At 44.4% G+C, this 20,367-nt stretch overlaps 1 protein-coding gene across 1 annotated transcript in view; it reads left to right on the top strand.

Annotated features, from left to right (window-relative positions):
• tinagl1 (tubulointerstitial nephritis antigen-like 1) overlaps nt 1-11,255 on the top strand; it is a 63,320-nt gene extending 52,065 nt beyond the window's left edge. Inside the window, exons 9-12 of the mRNA XM_084081025.1 lie at nt 16-61; nt 3,693-3,816; nt 9,306-9,351; nt 9,477-11,255. Coding sequence (XP_083937151.1) covers nt 16-61; nt 3,693-3,816; nt 9,306-9,351; nt 9,477-9,644 — 384 coding nt within the window. The 3' untranslated portion in view covers nt 9,645-11,255. The remainder of the gene's footprint in view (nt 1-15; nt 62-3,692; nt 3,817-9,305; nt 9,352-9,476) is intronic.
• The last annotated feature ends 9,112 nt before the right edge of the window (nt 11,256-20,367 follow it).

Raw genomic sequence — 20,367 nt, 5'->3', positions numbered from 1 at the left:
CCTTCTCTCTCCCAGGACAAGGAGATCATGAAAGAGATTATGGATAATGGCCCCGTGCAAGGTAAGATGACGTGTGTGTGTGTGTGTGTGTGTGTGTGTGTGTGTGTGTGTGTGTGTGTGTGTGTGTGTGTGTGTGAGTGAGAGAGAGAGAGTTTCTCCTGTGATTAATGTTTAATTGGAGGAGAGTGTTACTTTTTAACCACATAAGCCCAACTATATACATGGTTGTATGATGCGACAGTTAGCCGAAATAGCAGATCTACAAGCTCACAACATGTCACGATGTGGCATTTTAACTATTTTTGAAGTCTTTGAAGGTTACAAAAAAATGTGTGTCTATACATAACATGCCCAAAATAGATCTGGAAAATAGAGCAGTAAAACACTATAATAGACCCTGGAGGCCAGGGAAAAGTGCAGTCTTTCATGGAGCCCCGCATGCAGACATGCATGAACCCGCCCGTCATCTCTTAGGGTCCTAGGATTGACCTCTGACCCGCTGTGCTGGTCAGAAGTGAAACCTGGTGCTTGTCCTCCTGACTCCACTCACCCTGCATTACTGGCAGTGGTGTAAAGCAACTAAGTATGTTTACTCAAGTACTGTACTTCAGTACAATTTTGAGGTATTTTTTACTTTACTGCAATAGTTCCAATTTTCAGTACTTCTACTCCACTACATCTCAGAGGCAAATATTGTACCTTTACTCCACTACAATTATTTGAAAATAGCCGATCTACAAGCTCACAATGCAGCGCATTGTGAGCTTGTAGATCTGCTATTTTCAAAAAATATATATACATCTCTATTATACATTTGGCGAGCCTGTGTGTGTCGGTTATCAGTGTCCCCTGAATTTGGTTATCGCCATTGTTTTGTTATACAACACAACAAGAACAACAACGTCACATTTCAGTTCAACACTGCTCCACAACGTGCTTGGTTCATTTAGCCATTGTTTGGTCTACTTCTCAATGCTCACTATACAATTGCCTCTTTGGAGCATATTTATTTTCTTTCAACAATATTTCCACCCCCTGGGAACCACACCGGAAAGGAACACCGTTCAGCGTTAGCAACAGTTAGCCGAAATGGCTGATACAAACATAAACATTTGCTACTTACTATGTCTTCGTAGCCACCCTGCTCATGTCCATATTCCCACCCCAGCCACTTTTATATGTCCGTTCTTTTTCTGTCCTACATATCCCAAAGCTAACTTTATTCACCACGTCACACTGTTATAAAGACTCAGTTTAACCCAGGTGTTGTGAGAGAAACAAGCATCCAGGTCTATGAAATAGCACAGTGTTGCCATGTCTGCTAATTATAAGCGACTTTGGCCTATACTTTTATAAAATGGTCTCTCTCACACTGTGAGGTGGTCAGGTGGATGTGCGATGCGAAGTGGACGCTACATCACGCTAGATGTGAGGGCCCGAACTTCTAGTTTTATGCATTCGAAAACTTGTGAAATGGGACATTCTGCACAATGAGTACGTACTTTATACTTTTGTACTTTTACTCAAGTCAATTTTTAATGCCGGACTTTTACTTGTAACAGAGTATTTCTACACTGCATTATTGATACTTTTACTTAAGTAAAAAAATGTTGTACTTTTTCCACCACTGATTACTTGCAGCCAGCCTACCTCTCTGACCTGTGTTCAACACGTGTGTGCATACAGTAGCCTACATGCATCATGCACGTGTGTGTGTGTGTGTGTGTGTGTGTGTGTGTGTGTGTGTGTGTGTGTGTGTGTGTGTGTGTGTGTGTGTGTGTGTGTGTGTGTGTGTGACTGTGTGTGTGTGTGTGTGTGTGTGTGTGTGTGTGTGTGTGTGCGCGCGCGCTTGCACATGTAGCTGTTTTCTATGAGTCGGTGCCAGCCTCTTGTTATATTGTTCAGCACAGGAAACTATTGGCCTCGTGTCAACTTTCCTTTCGTTCTTAGGATGTGTGTGTGTGTCTGTTTGTGTGTGTGTTTATGTGTGTGTATGTACTGTATACTTTGTGTGCTGATAGTAGTTCTGAGAAGGGAGGTCCAGTTGGCAGCTGACTCTAGCTTCTCTGCAGGTATACAGGCTGCAAACGGAGGGAACTCCTCGCCTTGATATCCGCTAGATTGTTATGGGAGAAGTCACAGGGAGTTCAGACACACACGCACACGCGCACACGCACACGCACACACTTAAATACTTGTGAGTGCTGGTGTCGTGCACCCAAGATAGCTGTGCGATAGCATCACATGACACATGAAGTAAATGGCCTGTGTTCAAAATGTTACTTGACTAAAAGTACAAAAGTATTGGAATCAAAATATACTAAAGTACCAAAAGTAAAAGTACAAAAATGTTTGAAAATAGCAGATCTACAAGCTCACAACGTGTCGCATTGTGAGCTTGTAGATCGGCAATTTTCCCCTAGGTACAGTATAAAACGCCTAAGGTGGTTAATGTATGTTTTATAAAATAATAATTTATATCTGCAAAGTAACTAGGAACTAAAGTTTTCAAATAATTGTAGTGGAGTAAAAGTATAATATTTGCCCCCGAGATGTAGTGGAGTAGAAGTAAAAGTATAGATAGTATAGATAATTGTAAATACTCCAGTAAAGTAAAAGTACCGCAAAATTGTACTTCAATACAGTACTTGAGTAAATGTACTTTGTTACTTTGCACCACTGGGTGTTACTCAGGGGGCTCATCGTGCGTTGACGTGGCGAGATGAGGAAATTGCTTTTAGATGAATCGGCCATTTAGTCAAGATGGTTATCTTGCATCCATTGCTGAGTCATGACTCTGTTAGCATGGAGCGCTACAATGTGCAGGTGTGGAGTTGTTGTTGTAGCATGCGTGTACTTATATTGTGTGCGTGCGCGCGCGTGCGTTTGTGTGTATATTCAGGTGTTAGCTTGGAATTTTGGCGCCCCGTAACAACACGGGACCCCTAACATTTAACCACCTTCAAAAATCACAATATGTACAGTGTAAACAGTGGCCCCTTTGCACTCTAGTGTGTGCGTGTGCGTGTGCGTGCGTGCGTGTGTGTGTGGGGGGGGGGGGGGGGGGTTGCACTCACTTACACTTGCGCACATGCTTTCGTACGTGCGTGCGTGTTTGAGCGAGACGTGTTTGTCTGCTCACATGCTCAGTTACATCCGGGGGTGCATTGTGTTTGTATCGGATGTGTATTATTGCATTGGTTCTCAAAGTGGGGTCCGGGGACCCCCAGGGGTCCTTGAGGGAGTTCCAGGGGGTCGCCAGCTAAATGATGGATAGTTACTGTAGGAACCAAATGGACCCTTATGGGTCTGTAACTCTGACAGTGTACAAATGGAACCAAATGACCCGAAAGGGTCCATTTTGTGGACTCTCAGAGTTAAATCAACATTGATTTTACAATATAAATTGGGGTCCCAGAGATAAAAATACCTTTAAATGGGGGTCCGTAGCCTAATGCATGTCAAACTATGGGGGGTCCTTGTAAATTGAAATGGTTGAGAATCACTGCTATAGAGCCGTAAAAATCTTCTCTTATGGGGGTCCCTGGCATATCTTTGCAAATGGGGTCTGTAGGCTAATACGTGTCAATTTGGGGGTCCTTGACATGAAAAGGTTTGAGAACCACTGTATCATTGTATCTGGGGTGTGTGTTAATAATTTGCGTGTGTGTGTGTGTGTGTTCTTCCCACAGCGATCATGGAGGTGCACGAGGACTTCTTCGTCTACCAGAGTGGGATCTACAAACACACAGACGTGAGCCTCCCCAAGCCTCCGCACTACCGGAAACACGGCACCCACTCCGTCAGGATCACCGGGTAAGAGACGGCACTATTATGTCACATTATTTCTTGTTCCCCCGTGGTCTTGTTGTGATTCGTTATGCCACAGAAATGAGAGGCTTGTCTATATTAACCCTGGAAGTATTCACCTTATTCCTAGTGGCTAAGGACATATTGCTGATTTTCATTTGTTTCCCCCACGGTGTTATCCATTGTAATTCAATAACATTTCACTTTTAAATATTTCGAATGCATAAAAAAGAACATTTGTGCTTACAACTGCTCGCAATGTAAAATAGGGTAAACAATAAACATGCCCAGTGTACCTGGATGAAAGACAACGGAATCAAATACCTTTTAGGGTACAGAGTTCTTTAGATTTAGGGATTGAAAAATCCATATTGGATTACCTCTGATCATCTTGGACTCCTGCTTACTTTTTACTCTGTTGGACGGCGATGTCGCGCATGCCGAAAACAGCAAATCACCACGACGTGTGAGCTTGTAGATCTGCTATTTTAGGCATGCAACGCCATAATACGACAAAGTACCAATCAGACCTCACTTACAGTACGTTTTAACAGCGGGCGACTCTCCGGACGATCGCCTGACGACATCGTCCAAAAGATAAATAAAATCCATCTTTTCAGATCGACATCGCCCCGCCGCCCACTTCGCCTCATCGCCCAGCTATCGCCAGTAGTTGCCGGCTCTCATAGACATATAATGCACTTCCGGAGAATACTATCCTGAATCCCCCGCTGTTAGAGCTCATGAGGCGCTATAGAGGTGTGATGGAGTGCTGGATATACTGTACTCTGGACTGTTTTACCTCTACCTCTGTGTGTGTGTGTGTGTGTGTGTGTGTGTGTGTGTGTGTGTGTGTGTGTGTGTGTGTGTGTGTGTGTGTGTGTGTGTGTGTGTGTGTGTGTGTGTGTGTGTGTGTTTGTGTGAGCAAGCAAGCACCCCTCCCAGTCTGTCGCTGTGCGAGACACGCCTTGTCTCCACTCTTCCTCTGTCGATCCAGACGCGGGCCCCCAACACACACACACACACACACACACACACACACACACACACACACACACACACACCTCCCCCCGTTGCAGTAACCAGGAGGGCGACCACAAATATGCAGCCTTGCAGAAGACAGACACACCTGGATCACCTGCCCCCGCCCAACCCCCCCCCCCCCCCCACCGCCACCCAACCTCCCCCTCTCTCTCCCTCTCTCTCTCTCACTCTCTCTCTCTCTCTCTCCTTGATTGCCCCCTTTCTCTCGCTCCCAGCACCCCCATCATGTTATCGTTTGTTTTTCCTCCCGTCAAAGATATGTTCTGTTTGCGTATCAAACCCCCGTGTAAAGTAACCCAAACAACCCCCTTATCCCCCCTAACCCCTGCCTCAACAGCCCCTCCGTAAGCTCCGCTCCGCTCCACCCCCCCCCCCCGACACAGAATTTATCTCCAGAGTAGACAGCGTTCGCTCTCCGTCGTCACTCGCCAATCAGTCGTCTAGTCGTTCACCTACTCCTCCCCTAAATGCCTCTGACCCCCCCCCTCTAGGCTCAGCCAGGTGGGGGTGAGCGGCGTTGTCTGCAGTGAGATGTGTGAGAATAGAATAGAATAGAATAGAATAGTTAATAATTGTTATTGGCATCAATAAAAGACAAACGCCAACGTGAATCTAATCACAAAAACGCTAAGCTTATTTCCACACAAAAACACTCAACGCCCAACCTAAGACAGAACAACAGTGCAAAAAGACAAGAAAAATACTAACATTTAAATAGTTAAAACAATTAAAACAAACACAGCGTGTAGAGGGAATTGCTCAGGTAGCCTACAGAGCAGTGGTTCTCTCCAGGTTCTTATGTGTTGCACCAGGAATACGGCAGTGGCGTGCTCAAACCCAAGACTTAAAGGGTGACAGGCAGCTCTGCTAAAACACAACAGAGGCGCGGCGTCTTAAAGCGGACTTGAGCCACGAGAGGCGAGCGAGCCGCTAGGCGAACGTTGCGAAGTCCGCTTCAGCCAACTCAGCACCATTCGCGTTACGTAACTCATCGTGACTCACCCCCCCCCTTCTTCCCCCTCGTCAACATGTGCCATGGCGGGAAACCCTCCGAGATGTCAAACATTTGACGTCCGGTCAAATCTGTCCCCAAGCCGCCAGCTGTCTTGGGAGTGAGAATGCGTTGCCTAACGCCAGCCAGGATTCAGGCATAGATTGGATAGATCAGTGGTTCTCAACCTGTGGGTCGAGACCCACAGGAGGGTCCCCACATGATTTTGGGGGGGTGGACCCGGTCCCCAGATGACAACAGTAAAGTCACAATTTGAGGACTTTTAATACCTAAAAGGATTACTGCATCAAAAGTAACCGACAAACTATACTGTAAAAACTGGTCAAACATTGTCCAAATTGTCAAATAATAGGCTATAAGAAAGAGGCAAACACTTTGAAAATAACAGATCTACAAGCTCACAACGAGGCGTTGTGTGCTTGTAGATATGCTATTTTCACGATATTTATCTGTGGAACCGAGTCAAACTAAATGTAATGCCTCAACTCCTACAATTCCATGTGCTTATCAGGGTGGGGTGGGGTCCCCAGTTCAAATATGATTATTTTGGGGGGTCACGGCCTGAAAAGGTTGAGAACCACTGTGATAGATGGATGGAGTGAGTGAGTGAGTGAGTGAGGGGAGGACGGTAGCAGAGAGAGAGGGGGGGGGCACAGTTTCAGCCATGCTAAAACCTGACGGCCGCAGCCGGCGGTGTGTTTGCACAGGCCAAATCCCGCCGCGGTGCGCTCCTTTAAGCCGGGACCCTGGGAAAGTTTGTGGAGCGGGCATTGAGGTCCAGTGTGGTGGAAACGGCATTGTCTGGCCCGCTGATCCCCGCCGCACCGGACAGAGGGAGAGGGGCTCAAGCCCCCCCGGAGAGGAGGTCAGGGGTGGGGCGTCGGTGTGTGTGTCTGTGTGTGTGTGTGGGGGGGGGGGGTTTGGGGGTTGAGGGGCGAGGGCGGGGCACCCGCGGGGCGGTGGTATGTTCGTCATTGTCCCCGGGTGAGCATGTGAGCTGATTGGAGAGGTGATAAGAGATCCGCGGTGGTGCGATTGTGTCTGCCTTCTGTCCATATGAATAAACAGGCATGCGGGCAGGCGGGCACAGACACACACACACACACACACACACTCACACACACACACACACACACACACACATCTTTGTGGACATACAAACGCAATGCAATGGTAAAGTGTCAGTTCGGAAACCCACCGTGCTCTGGTCAGTTTAGCGTTTGTTTCTTTGTGACAGTGACCTCTGACCCTAGCCAGGAAACTTGCTGAGCCAATAAGGAGCCTCGCTGGCTGAGCGTTGGCACTGCGGTGGCGGCGGCTGGCAAGCCGCTGAAACCCCCGTCGCTCTCTCTTTCCCAGCATTCCTTTCTTTTCTAAAAAAGATAACAAGCGATTTGGGCACTGGGAGGCTCTTGGGAAACCGAAAAGGCCCCCGGAGCGAAACAAACAGGATGGGAACTGGCCTGAGGTGGATCATTCTGGGCAGAGCCAGCAGAAAATGTCAAAAAAAAAAAACTTGCCCGCTGCCAGCTGAGACCAAAGTGCAAGGCATGATGGGTATTTATAGTCCTCTCGGCCAAGGCTTCCTGAGAACAAGGCGGGCGAAGGCGTCTGCTAAAGATAGGGCTCTAAGTTAAGGTGCAGTGTGTGTGTGCGTGTGCGTGTGCGTGTGCGTGTGCGTGTGCGTGTGTGTGTGTGTGAGAGTGTGCGTGTGTGTGTGTGCGCGCGTGTGCGCGTGCGTGTTTGTACTGTGTGTGTGTGTGGGGGGGGGGGGCAAAGGTCCCCACATAGTATAATTTGAGAAGTAATTGTCCACTCATTGGGTAGACAATTTTCCTGATCCAGATCTGCTATTGAGTGATCGGCCTCCATAGTGTCCAAGTGTCTGGCAATAGGAGATTTAATATCCTTGCGTCTAATGGCACTCATGTGTTCTATAATGCGTGTGCGGACTGGTCTGGATGTTTTGCCTACAGTACATACTGGAGATTACACTTACAGGAAATCATGTAGATTACATTGGAAGAACTACAATTGACAAATTGTCTGATGGTGTATTGTTTGTTAGTGACTGCACTTTTAAATGCGTTAATTTTCTTGGAGTATTTACAAGCTACACAGCAAAGACAGGGGGGGGGGGGTACTGTATGTATAGCAGTCTGCTTTCACCATATAGTCTCTGATGCTTCGAGATCTATAATGGGAGAAAAGAGGAGGCTCAGTTTTGGCACCTTCAGGATCAGCTGACAAATCATGCCAGTGTTCTCCATGATACTACGTACATCATTGCTCAATGGATTGTATAGGTAGGCACATGAATGTTCCCGTTTGGTCTGCACAACCTGGTTCTGGTTGTTCAATTTAGTTAAAGAAGGGTCAAGCCACTGACAAAAATTCCGTACATGATATCTCTCAAAATATTATTTCTCAAAATCTGATTGACTGCTACAAATTTGTTTTAGTCTAAGGAATTGAGAGTATGACAAGACTCTCTTCAAAGCAGGGGGGAGCAGCGCTTACAGTTAGGAAAAAAATATTCATTGGGGTTAAGGTTGAGGTTAGGCATTTATAGGTTAGGTTTAAGGGTTAGGGTTAGTAATGTCCAAGTATAGTAATACAAACATGCATGCGTGCATGTGAGTGTGCATGTGAATGTGCATGCGTGTGAGCTAGAGGTTTCATCCTGAATGCTGTAGTGTGATGATGAGTGTGAGGCGGTGTCCACTTCCTCCATGACCATCCCTCCTCTTCCTGTTTCTCATCTGGAGAGAGGAAGTGGTAGAGGAAGTGGTAGAGGAAAAGGGGCATTCCGCGTCCCGAAGATTGATTAGAATGATTCAAAAGGAACGGTACAGGGTTGGCACGTGTGTCCCGGCCATATATAGCTACTCAGGATGTTGTTAACAGGATGAAAGCAGTTTTTTTCCACTGGAACCCCCCTTATAGCGTCTTCCTCTCTTGTTCCTATAACCAGCCAATGCCAAATATCTCTGAGGAGAACACATACTGGGGTGTTTACATGCTCAGTGGAACATATGTGCACCATATATCATAAATCAGGTTCAGGGCACCTCATAGGCGCCAACAGTTTGCACGCACACTTACACAGTGGACAAACATTTGTGTAAGCATGTTAACAGTTAGTATAACAGTTTAAAAAATTAAAATAAAACTGTTTATAATATTTAATATTTATTTTTGCTGTACTAAAGAAAGCAGAAAATATTTTAAATATCGTTGAAGAAGAAAAGAAGTAGGAAAGTAAGATAAACTCTGACAAGGTATAATGTTATTGGCCGTCCGTCCTTGAAGGGTGATATTATGAGTGTGGACAGACGTGGATGTAAACTGCAGCTGGGTGGCAGAGTAAAACAGCTGCTATGTAGTCTTTCTAGTTGTCTATATTTGGTGTGTAACACGGTTTCTCCTCTGTGCTCAGATGGGGCGAGGAGAGAAGCTATGATGGATCGCTGAAAAAATATTGGGTAAGATCTTTTTTTGTTCCTTTATGAAATCCATTATGTCTCATTTCACATGATGAGCTGATATAAATGTCATTGTCCTTTTTTCTGTTTTTTAATCCATACATTTGAAAATGTCTTCCCCACAGATTGCCGCCAACTCCTGGGGAAAGAACTGGGGCGAGGGCGGCTACTTCCGCATCGCCCGGGGAGAGAACGAGTGTGAGATCGAGGCGTTTGTGATCGGCGTGTGGGGCCGGGTGACCATGGAGGACATGCACAGCAAACACCAACACCATCACCGCCGACGCAAGTAGAGCCGCCATGGCCGTGGACATTAAACCCCCGAACCGCTGCCCCCCCCCCACGACTCTTGACCCTCTGAGTCCCTTCACTATACCCCAGAAGAAGAACCACGTCACTGGCCCCAGAGAGCTTCAACTCCAGCCACCTCATCCACTGTGCCGGCAGGAGGGGCGGGGGTGTGACAACAAAATGACCCGTGGAACCCTAATTCCCTCTCTTGTCACGTCACTCTGGGTGACCCGAAGCATCTACCCTCAAAACCTCTTTCCCTGCCCCGCTTTAGGGGAACAAGCACCCCCCCCCCCCCCCCCTTTTACTCCCCCGCCCCAGATCACCCCCCCCCCCCCCACTCCATAACTCAAGGCTCATGGCGCTACAAACAACCAATAATTGCCTCGTCTGGCATGACAGTGCCACATCAGGCACCTCAGGACTCGACTGTTCCAAAGACCACACTTCCCAGAATCCTCAGCGTACCGTACTGGTGAAGGCGTGCCGCTCACGTCACATAGTTTGGCGTGAGCACAGAAAGCGTAGCTTCATGCCGATCCTTTCCTTCACCGTTCTGCCCTTAAAACGTCAAGCTGAATATTTACTTCTCTCTCTTTTAAATCTGTGTTCCAGTTTGCTGGATCTGAATCCAGAGGGATAGATTGGAGGACAGGGAATCAGAGAGGCAGATTTATGTAGACACCAAATAAGGCCATTTCCCTTTCACACAGTCACAGTGAAGCGAGCCTTATATGTTATACACACATGCACACATTTATTCTGTTCTTAGGGAAGACAGTAGTAGCTACAGACAGTATAGTTGCTCACACATTCCAATAAAGTAGAACCTTACACTGGAAACCGGTAGGGGGTTATTAGGTTGGGAGGGTGCTTTGGGGATGGTATGGCTATATAGTGTTTTGTGTGATACCACCGCCCTGCAAAGTGATTAAAGAGATACATTCTTAAAAATACTTTGAGCGTTGAGGCCATTTCCAGGGCTAATGCACCGTCAATAGCAGAGTGTTTCAGTTACAGTTTGAGAATTTGATCAATAAAACCATGGATATGCGTAGATTTTGTCTACCACGTGTTAATATTAGTAAAAGGAATCATCAGCCGCCAGTTGATGAAGTGAAATTAAATCAAGTCTAATTACATGTGCATCAATGAAATACGTGTCACTGGGCCTTTGAGCCGGAGTAGCATTTGAATTACATTTGCTGCAGATATTAGCATTAACATTCCTTTAGGTTAGTGGAGCTCAACTCGCTAGGGAACTACAGTAAAGGATGTCACAACCCAAACCATGTAACGTGATGTAATGCAACGTAAGGTTGTTGTTAGTCAGTGACACTGAGAATGTTTCCCGGCCAAACGTTTGGGTCAAGAGAAGACCCATCGGTCGAGAAACAATGCTTTACCCTAGATGCCGCCTGAAAACTCACTATGAAAACCCATGAATTAATGTTCGAAATGACCATGCTGTCAAGCTTCCCGACCCTACTGTATACCATCTCAATTTTTAGAGAAAAAAATATTAAGGAGAGTTTAAAGTGTTGAAAAGATTGTAAGCAATTTATTAAATGCCTTAAAGAAACAGTGCAGTTGCTTGGCCACTGAGAAAGATAGTGTCTAGTAGTCTTAATCTATTCCATTTTGTGTATACTAAGTTACATGTATGAGCTGAAGATGTTATTTTTTTGTTGCTGTTGTATTTTACTCTTTATTTTTCTTGTTTTGAGATATATTATGTAGTATCTTTCATAACACACTTATCAGTCTGTCTGCTCAAATGCTTTAAAGGGTGCTGCGAAGGTGCTAAATAAGTGAGCATATGACTTTACAAATGGCTGCCTATTGGGAGGATGGGGAGGGGGAGGAGGAGGGCGGGTGATTATGCTGCCAAAGTCTGTTCAATGCTCCACTGTTGCAGTGTCTTTGATTTGATGAACAGTTAACATGATTGTACTTACTAACATGTAAGCTCCTTCCTGCGAAGGGCCAGACCACAGCTTCAGTGTTGACAAGCAACAAAGTATTGACACTAAACTCTGTGTCTAGCTCACCTGGTTGCTTTATTTTTTTTTTGTTTTGTTTCTCACAACTTAAATTGATTTCATCTGCCATTTGCCTCTCCCCTCTCAATTTCACTTAATCAATGCCGATCGACTGGTTTCCAGTTCAGTTTCCAGTCCAGAGCTCACTTTAAATTAGAATATATATACTGTACATAATGTTGTGAACAATCGGCTTCAATGACATGCTGTTGTGGTTCAACTGTAACTTCCCAAGGTCCCCGTAGTAGTCAGTCAGAAAGGTTCCCACGCCTGCACCTCCAGGAGGTGCAGAGGTATGTGGACATGAAAGCCAAGACGTGTGTTCTGGATGAACAAGCAATGTGCAAGTGTGCTGGAGCGGCTGTAGACGGACGGGGGAACGGCTAACGCATGTCCTTAGCCGTGTGGTGGTGCATTGACCCCTGCACTCACCGCACTCACTAAAAACTAGGCATTTCACCTGGACAGACAGTAGCAGGATGTAGCAGCTGCACGCTTCTTCTGAACAACAAGGCAGTGAGGCCTCGAGGGTCAGGAGACGCACCCTGAGCTCGCCGCCATGCGGGCGAGCGCCCACAGGAAACAGCCGATGGCCTCGCGCGTCAACAGCCGCACCGTCCGAGTTGCATACGACACAAAAGATTTCTGGGAATCAGTTATAATCGATTGCATAAGTAGTTGAATATTGATATGAAACATAATGTTTGGTTCATAAACCTCAACATTCAACGCTTAGCTTTGCTTGAAAAGGTAAACCCGATGCAAGGTGACGAGAATGCGCGGCAGGTACACAACCGCCCTGTGTGTGACGGATGATGTAAGGGGCATTACAAGGCCAAACAGCTAGTTTTTAGGGAGTCATGTACTCTCACTCCAAAGGGAGAGAGGCCATCACTAGAGTGACACATCAGGGTGAGAGGTAGGCTATCAGGTAAAGAAGGTGTGGAGGTGCAGAAAGTAAAGTATGACGTAGCAGGTGATGGAGGGGTACATTGTCGCCTGGAACCGGTTATTATATAAAAACTATACAGACGTGTGCACAGCCTGTATCTTGTTTATGCTAAGTACAATTGCTGCTGTAACAATGAATAACTCCAATTCAACTCAAGTTTTCAATCGAGGCTCCACAACAGATTAATCTTTGAGTAATCTTGCATCGTAGTTGCTGCTTTAACCAGTGGAGCTGGGAAGTATTTAGCACGATTCCTCTAGATTCATTTCCATGACCAATATCAACTTCCATAGATATGATTGATGTCAATCCTCCCTTACGTTTCGGTGTACCTCTGCCCATTTATTGTGATTTACGCCTGTAAATAATCTTTTACATTTAGCGGAACATTTTACCCCAAGCCCACCCATGCAGTCATGCAGAAAGAACTGTCCTTATACGGATATGCCAGTAATACACAGAGTGGATCAATGGCGAGAGAGAGAGAGAGAGAGAGAGAGAGAGACGTGAGTGGGCTATAGTCACGCCGCACAGAGTTGGGATTTCACCAAAGACGGCATCTTTTCGGTGTCTGTTATTCCATTCACTCCCAGGATGTTCACTCCATTTGATTCATGTTCACTTTACGTGCTGTTCTTCAGGACCATGTCCATTCAGGTTCACCATCAGCTTTCCATAATTTGCTGTAGATGACATTGAATGTACGGACGGGGTGTGAAACGTGCTTCCCCGTTTTGTGGAAATTACACTCCAGGACTTGTTTTAGTGCATAATACATTATTTTAACCGATCTGTGTGGTTAGAGTGTGTTATCACAATACTGTATAACTAGCACATCAGCAGTGGTGAGAGGTGGTCTTTCAACCCAGTACATCTACTAGTTAACAATGTCAATAAAGTTATTTGAAGCAGACGGAGCACCGGATTGGACGTTACTGTAGGTGCGCCGCCGTCTTTATTGTAGTTCAGACATGCAATTACCTCTCTCCCCCTTGGGAGACGGAGACAATGGACATAACACTTAATGCACCTCTCTCAGTCAAGGTATGCTTCAAAAAACACCTGCCCTTCAAAAACAAACAAACAAACAAATAAAAAGCTGCAGCAGAGCTCCCCCAGTCCGAAGCGGTGTATTTAAAGTAAATAAAGAACCACTCCATATTCAGTGACATGTAGACTTTATTTATGACAAGATGTGTAAATTATATTCTTTTATTCTGCTCTGTGTCCCGTGCAATGTTTTATTATCTCCCTTGTCTCTCATATTGTGTGCACTAAATGCAAAAACCACGCTAGTGTTCATCTGTGTGGCACAATAAAGTCTTTCCCAACAAAAAAACTAAAGTGCCTCAGTGTCATTATTTTCATCCCTGGAATAAGAGCTAAAAGATGTGCAGTTTAATCACTCAGATGTTTTTGATTCCGGAAAACAGGAAGATGTCTGTTGCTGATACGCCTAAGTTATACTTATTTGTGTCGCACACTGAAAATAGGTGATCTACAAGCTTACAACTCGTCGTAATATAAATTATCAGGTACACATGAAATGGATTTTGGTATGGTAACCTGAGGGGGGGGGGGGCAGAATCAGGGGACCAGACAGGAGGGCGGGGGTGGACCTGGGGATAGGGTGAGTGGAGGGGGGGTGGGCCGTAGTGCCCCGGGGCGCCATAGGAGCCCTGCTGTGTCAGCTAGCTCACTCTTCCGTTGCTGAGAGCAATAACTCTGACCATCAGTCGGGGAAGCGGAGCAATGGGGTGAACCTACGCATTCATTCAGGATTAAGCAGCACACGCACGCACGCACGCACGCACGCACGCAACGATGACTGCCAAAGTCGCATGGATTATAGGATGTTTCCTCATGAATAAAACATTGTTTTAACACATCTGTATGGTAGAGTATGTTAATAAAATACAACTAGCACATCAGGTTGACACAATGTCAACCTGAACTTTATTGAAGTTTGGAAATGGTTACGATTAGATCTCTTCGTCAGGAGAGGGAAACAACAAACATAAAACCTACAGATTGTATCTTCTGGGGCCAGCCATAGCTGATTGAGAGTAGTGAGACCACCTGGGAAACAAAAGGTCCTCGGTTCGGGTCCTGGCCCCGGTCTGTGTGTCGAGGTGTCCTTGAACAAGACGCTCGATCAACCCCTAACTGCTACCCGGGCACTGTTAGTGCTTTGTCTTTCCAAAAATACAAATACTCAAGTAAAGTACAAAAACTCCAAAAGTTGCTTAAGTACATGTACATCTACTTTGTTACTGTCCACCACTGCCTGTCTTGGCTCAGGTAATTTCTCCGTCCCAAGTTGTCATATTTCACCGATTGGCTACTTCATCGCTTGGCTACTTTGCATCCGATGCTGACGTTGTCTGTGCCCTTTCGTGTCAGCCATGTTGACGCAGAGGGTATGATCATTTACTTTAGTGTGCCTTTTGGTTAGCCTATTGTTCATTTAACGTACTGTAGGAGGAAAAAATAATATGTTTTCTAAAATGGAAATATTCAACTAAAGGAAGATTTTGCCCAAATATTTCACTTCAATAAAGTCACTCGATTGGTCGGTTGATCAGTCTAAATTTTGTAAAACACAAAGTGGAGAGCTTATCATGAAGAATTACGTATTAGTTTCACATGTCATGTGCATTTATAGAAATCTCTTGTGTGTTGGTGCATGTATAGTCTCGCGTGGCCAGACTGTTGCCTCACACAATTTTCAATTGCTTCCTGGCATACAGTCTGGAGCACGGAAGCTCTGTTGATGATTAAGGGGAAAAGCGGATCCCCCCCCACACACACACACACACCCGTTTCATCTTTACAGTCACGCAAATGTATCCTAATATAAATCAAAATCATCTAAGCATATATAGCCTGCTGATTTGTAGAAATGGAAATTAAAAAATAAAATGTAAAGATATTTAGAAAAAAATATATTTTAGTGAATGGAAATGACAAACCGATGCCAGCCTCCTGCCTCGGATTTCGGGAGGTGTAGTTCCAGACTCTATATAGCATTTGGAGATTGTGGAATAGTCGTCTGAATAGGCGAGACTATAGTGCATGCACATCCAGATGTGCTGAGCATCTGTTCCAGTCTGGAGGCAGGAGGAGGCCCGCTGGTTTGAGGTGAGAATAATTGCAGGTCTACAGAATCATAGTACAGAAAGAAAAAAGTCTTAGTGAAGTGTTACATATTTCAACGAGCTCTGACACCCAAAAGCTACCAGGTGTTTTCACTGACAGTAATGGTGGACACAATGGTGATAGACGAAGACAATAACAGCAGGGAAACCCTGGCGTGTCTGGAGCCGTTTTTGACTTTTTAAGATCATTCTTGAGAATTGTTTTGGCAATTTCTGCTTTGTTAATGGAGTGACAGGAAGGGAGACATGCGAAACATGTCTGGAATCTGATTCAAACTCCCAAGGAGGAGCATGTGGTCTGTCACTAACGGGCAGAGCCACTGTGTGTCCATGACCTCACATTCCTGCCTCAGACCAATGAATCATTGATAAAACTGTAAAACTGGTGGAGTATAACCCGATGCTAAACTATGCACACAATTAATTACACTCAACTGATCATAGATTTATGAAAGAACAAAAAGAAAATCTACAAAATTGTGTGCACGCCTGGGCAGAATGTGTGTGTGTGTGTGTGTGTGTGTGTGTGTGTGTGTGTGTGTGTGCGTGCGTGCGTGCGTGCGTGCGTGCGTGCGTGCGTGCGTGCGTGCGTGCGTGCGTGCGTGCGTGCGTGCGTGCATGCGTGCATGCGTGTGTGCATTCTTCTTCAGACTGAACCAAGGAAAAGAGCAGGACTTTGATCAGTACATTGCTAAACACACTTTTTGCTTCATTTCCTGTAATCCCAGACTAACATTCACACACCCAACTACTGTTTTACAAAACAGTTGAACTTTACTTCCTGAACCCCCCTGCCGCGCACACACACACACACACACACACACACACACACACACACACACACACACACACACACACACACACACACACACACACACACACACACACACACACACACACACACGGTTCATATGAGGCTGGTACATTTCTTATACCTCATATTATACCAATATGGGCAGAATATGTGCCTAATCTCTAGTAGCAAGCAATGGATTTTGAAAGGCAGGCCTGCTGTAATTTATTTTGGTGAAACTCTTTACCAGGCTCACATGAAAAGTCTCATTGTATTTGACAGAGGCCTCTTAGAGAAGTTTTATGGCAGGTTTTGAAAGAATCCGGTGGAAAGGGACACAATGTTGGTGAGTTTATCTCATGTCAGCAGACATGGGGACCAAGTATGGAAACTTGGACAGAGGGACACGTCCACTGACTTGCTGTTTACATTTCTCTCATTGTTTGTGCGTCACCAGTGGACCAAGTATTCATGAGCTCACTGGCAGTGGTTCCAGCTGATGGTGACTCTCACAGACACAACACCATGGAGGAAGTTCTGATTAAAGAATCCAAAGCACTGGAACAAACACGCATCAGCATATAAAAAAAACTCCACCCTGCTCCCACGGACGAGGAATTCTCCATCTCAAGGACATTCTGTTTAATTGCTTCCCCGGCTAAAGAGTATTCCTGCATTGGATTGGAGGAATACACACACTTACACACACCCATAAAAATAAATATGTCAAATATTTATACCCTGCATGCCCATACAAACAACATATCTTGTTCTACATCTATTTATTTTTGAAACAACATTAACTATCTTGTCAGTGCAGCCTACTGATCATTTCCTCCATGTTTGCTTGAAAATATGGCCATCCATTCTCGACTTATCTTGCTAAGAAACAAACAAACAAAAAGGTAAACAAATGGATTTCCATATGCAGTTATGTAGGCTATAAGTCCATTCCCCACCATATATACACAGAATATACAAAACCTCTCCCCAAGGACACTCTTTAGATTATCAGTGAAACTGAGGCTGTCCTGCTGTAGACAATGTAAGCATTATCCAGTGTGTATGTTTAGGGAAGGATGGAATATTTCACTTATCTTCAACTCTTATGCATTCATTGCTGACTGAGTAATCACATTAGCTCAGGGACATTAACCGTAGATTTGTCTTTTGTTGGTTTAGTGCTGACCTCTACTGGTGGCATGGGGGAATTAAATGCATTACAACTATTTGAAGAGGAACTTTATTGGAAACTCATATTAACATTTCCTTTCACATAGGCTATTGTTGCGGAGGCAAAACTCTATGCAACACCATACTGCAAACACCAATGGTTTATTTGTTGTGTTTTCGGTAACAAGATCTTAATTTTAATCAAAATAACAGTGTGCAGGCCTGGAATTGAATCATTTTATGGGCAAGGCACTTGCCTTTGGTGGTGTACATTCTTTGAGGGAACAAAGACTAAATGCCAGGGCAGGAAGGCCATATAAAACAATGATTTTAAGTCCAAAGAAATATCTACATTTATATGTGAATATATATAAATATATATGTAAATAATAAAGCTGTTTATTTCACAAAATGTATTGGGATACACAAATGACTAAAATCAGAAAGACACCAACGTCTACAAATATACATTGTCAATTTAGGCAAATTAGGAGACTTTAGGAGATTTTTTCTGAATTGTTCAGTTGTGTAAGTGATGGACGGGGTCACTGTTGTAGAGCCAAGAAAATAAAGAAATAATCTACATAGAGAGAGGTGTTTCCACCCAAGCCGATAATATAAAACAATACCTGTACATCCACCCTGTCACAATTCACAACCTAGTAAATGTATACTATACCCTGTCACAACCCACCATCTACTAGAATACATATACTGCACCCTGTCACAACTCACCATCTACTAGAATACATATACTGCACCCTGTCACAACCCACCATCTACTAGAATACATATACTGCACCCTGTCACAACTCACCACCTATAGTATACATACTGCACCCTGTCACAACTCACCATCTACTAGTATACTACACCCGTCTTCACGACTTCAACAACAACACAACATGCAGCCTATTATATGTACTGTATTCTGCTTTTCGACAGCCTCAACAGCACAACACAACACAGCCTAGTATACACATACTGTACCGTACTGTCTCACAACTCACAGACACAACACAACACAACACAACACAACACAACAGACACACTGTACTGTAGATTCACATCAGCCTTCAATTCCAGAGCCAGAAACAATCACTGATTATTTTGTCATCCCCACCCTGTCATTGGGTCCTAATATGACAACAATAGAACATGAATCACAATGAATGACAACAATACAGCAATAGTTTGAATCACATACACATACAACACACTCAGCAGCAGCAAAGAAAAGAAAGAAAAAAAGCAGGTTCCTAACCTGAGATGTCTTCTTCTTGGCTTCACCAGCTGTGTAAGTGATGGTCAGGGTCAAGCTTTGGATCTCATGGACTCATTGACCCCTCTCTCTCTAGGTCATCCTCTCCAGTCATCTCCATACAGTACATATGTACATCTCACCAGTACTTTCCTCCCTTGCATCTTTCATTAGTACATCCATGTAGGTGTGTGTGGTATGGATGGATGCATCCATGCCCATGCAAGGCTGCATGCAACACATAAAGGGAGTAGCCTACTCTTTAATCTTCAGGTCCTTATAACCTTTTCTTATAACTTTACACAGTAACCTTTCTCATACATTTAGAGCAGTAACCATTTCTTATAACTTTAGACAGTAACCTTTCTTATAACTTTAGACAGTAACCTTTTATTATAACTTTAGACAGTCTCTTGTGACCAACATGACACTAAGCTTCTGCACCTTCACTTGCTGCTTGCTGCTTGATTGCTTAATGCAAAAGTCCTGTGTGAATCCCATTCACATGAGAGCAGACCCAGAGACACAGAACGTGACTTTGACACTTAAAAATTAAAAGTATTACAACAACTTGATACAGAAGACATAATGTATACATAAATGTGACTTAAAATAACTTCTTAATTATGAACTTGGACTTTTAAAATTATTATATAACTTATAAACAATGACAGCAGTTACAAGTACACTGGCCGTATGTCACTGATCGCATGACCCCAACAATCAATTCTCTGGTTCTAGGCCACATAGAAGGGGGGGGGGACTTTTTTTTCCTATTTCTACACAACAGCTCTAAGGTATATTATGACATGGTTCAATGTTGAAAATTAGTGGTATTCCCCATTAAGTGGTTAATGAGAGATTGGTCTGTACTTCAGTTTCCACTAGATGGCAGCAGGGTCTTTTTTTATGACAGGTTGTAGCAGTATATACAGTAGAAACATTGTATCAGTCAGTTGATAAGGTCCCCTACTTCAGTGGTTCTCAAAGTGGGGTCAGGGGACCCCCAGTGGTCCATGACAGGGTTCCAGAGGGTCCCCAGCAAAATGGGGAACACTTTAACTCTATTTTATACTTCAGATAATACAAAATAGCCAGTGCATTGCAATGCAACATGTTGTGAGCTTGTAGATCGGCTACTTTTGAAAAATGGAAAATTGCAATTTGGGGGTCCTTGATATGAAAATGTCTGAGACCACCTGCTCTACTTTATCACTTTGTTAGTAAAGAGCTGATGCTCTTTATTCAGAGGGACTTACAGGTGAGGGTTTAATAACTATGAGCTTTCATACAAGGACACCGTCAACAACACAACATAACATTGTTATAATATACCATTTTTACAA

Source organism: Gymnoscopelus microlampas, assembly GCF_963454915.1.
Source record: "Gymnoscopelus microlampas genome assembly, chromosome: 15".
NCBI lineage: Eukaryota > Metazoa > Chordata > Actinopteri > Myctophiformes > Myctophidae > Gymnoscopelus > Gymnoscopelus microlampas.
This window is presented reverse-complemented; position numbering and strand designations above follow the sequence as displayed.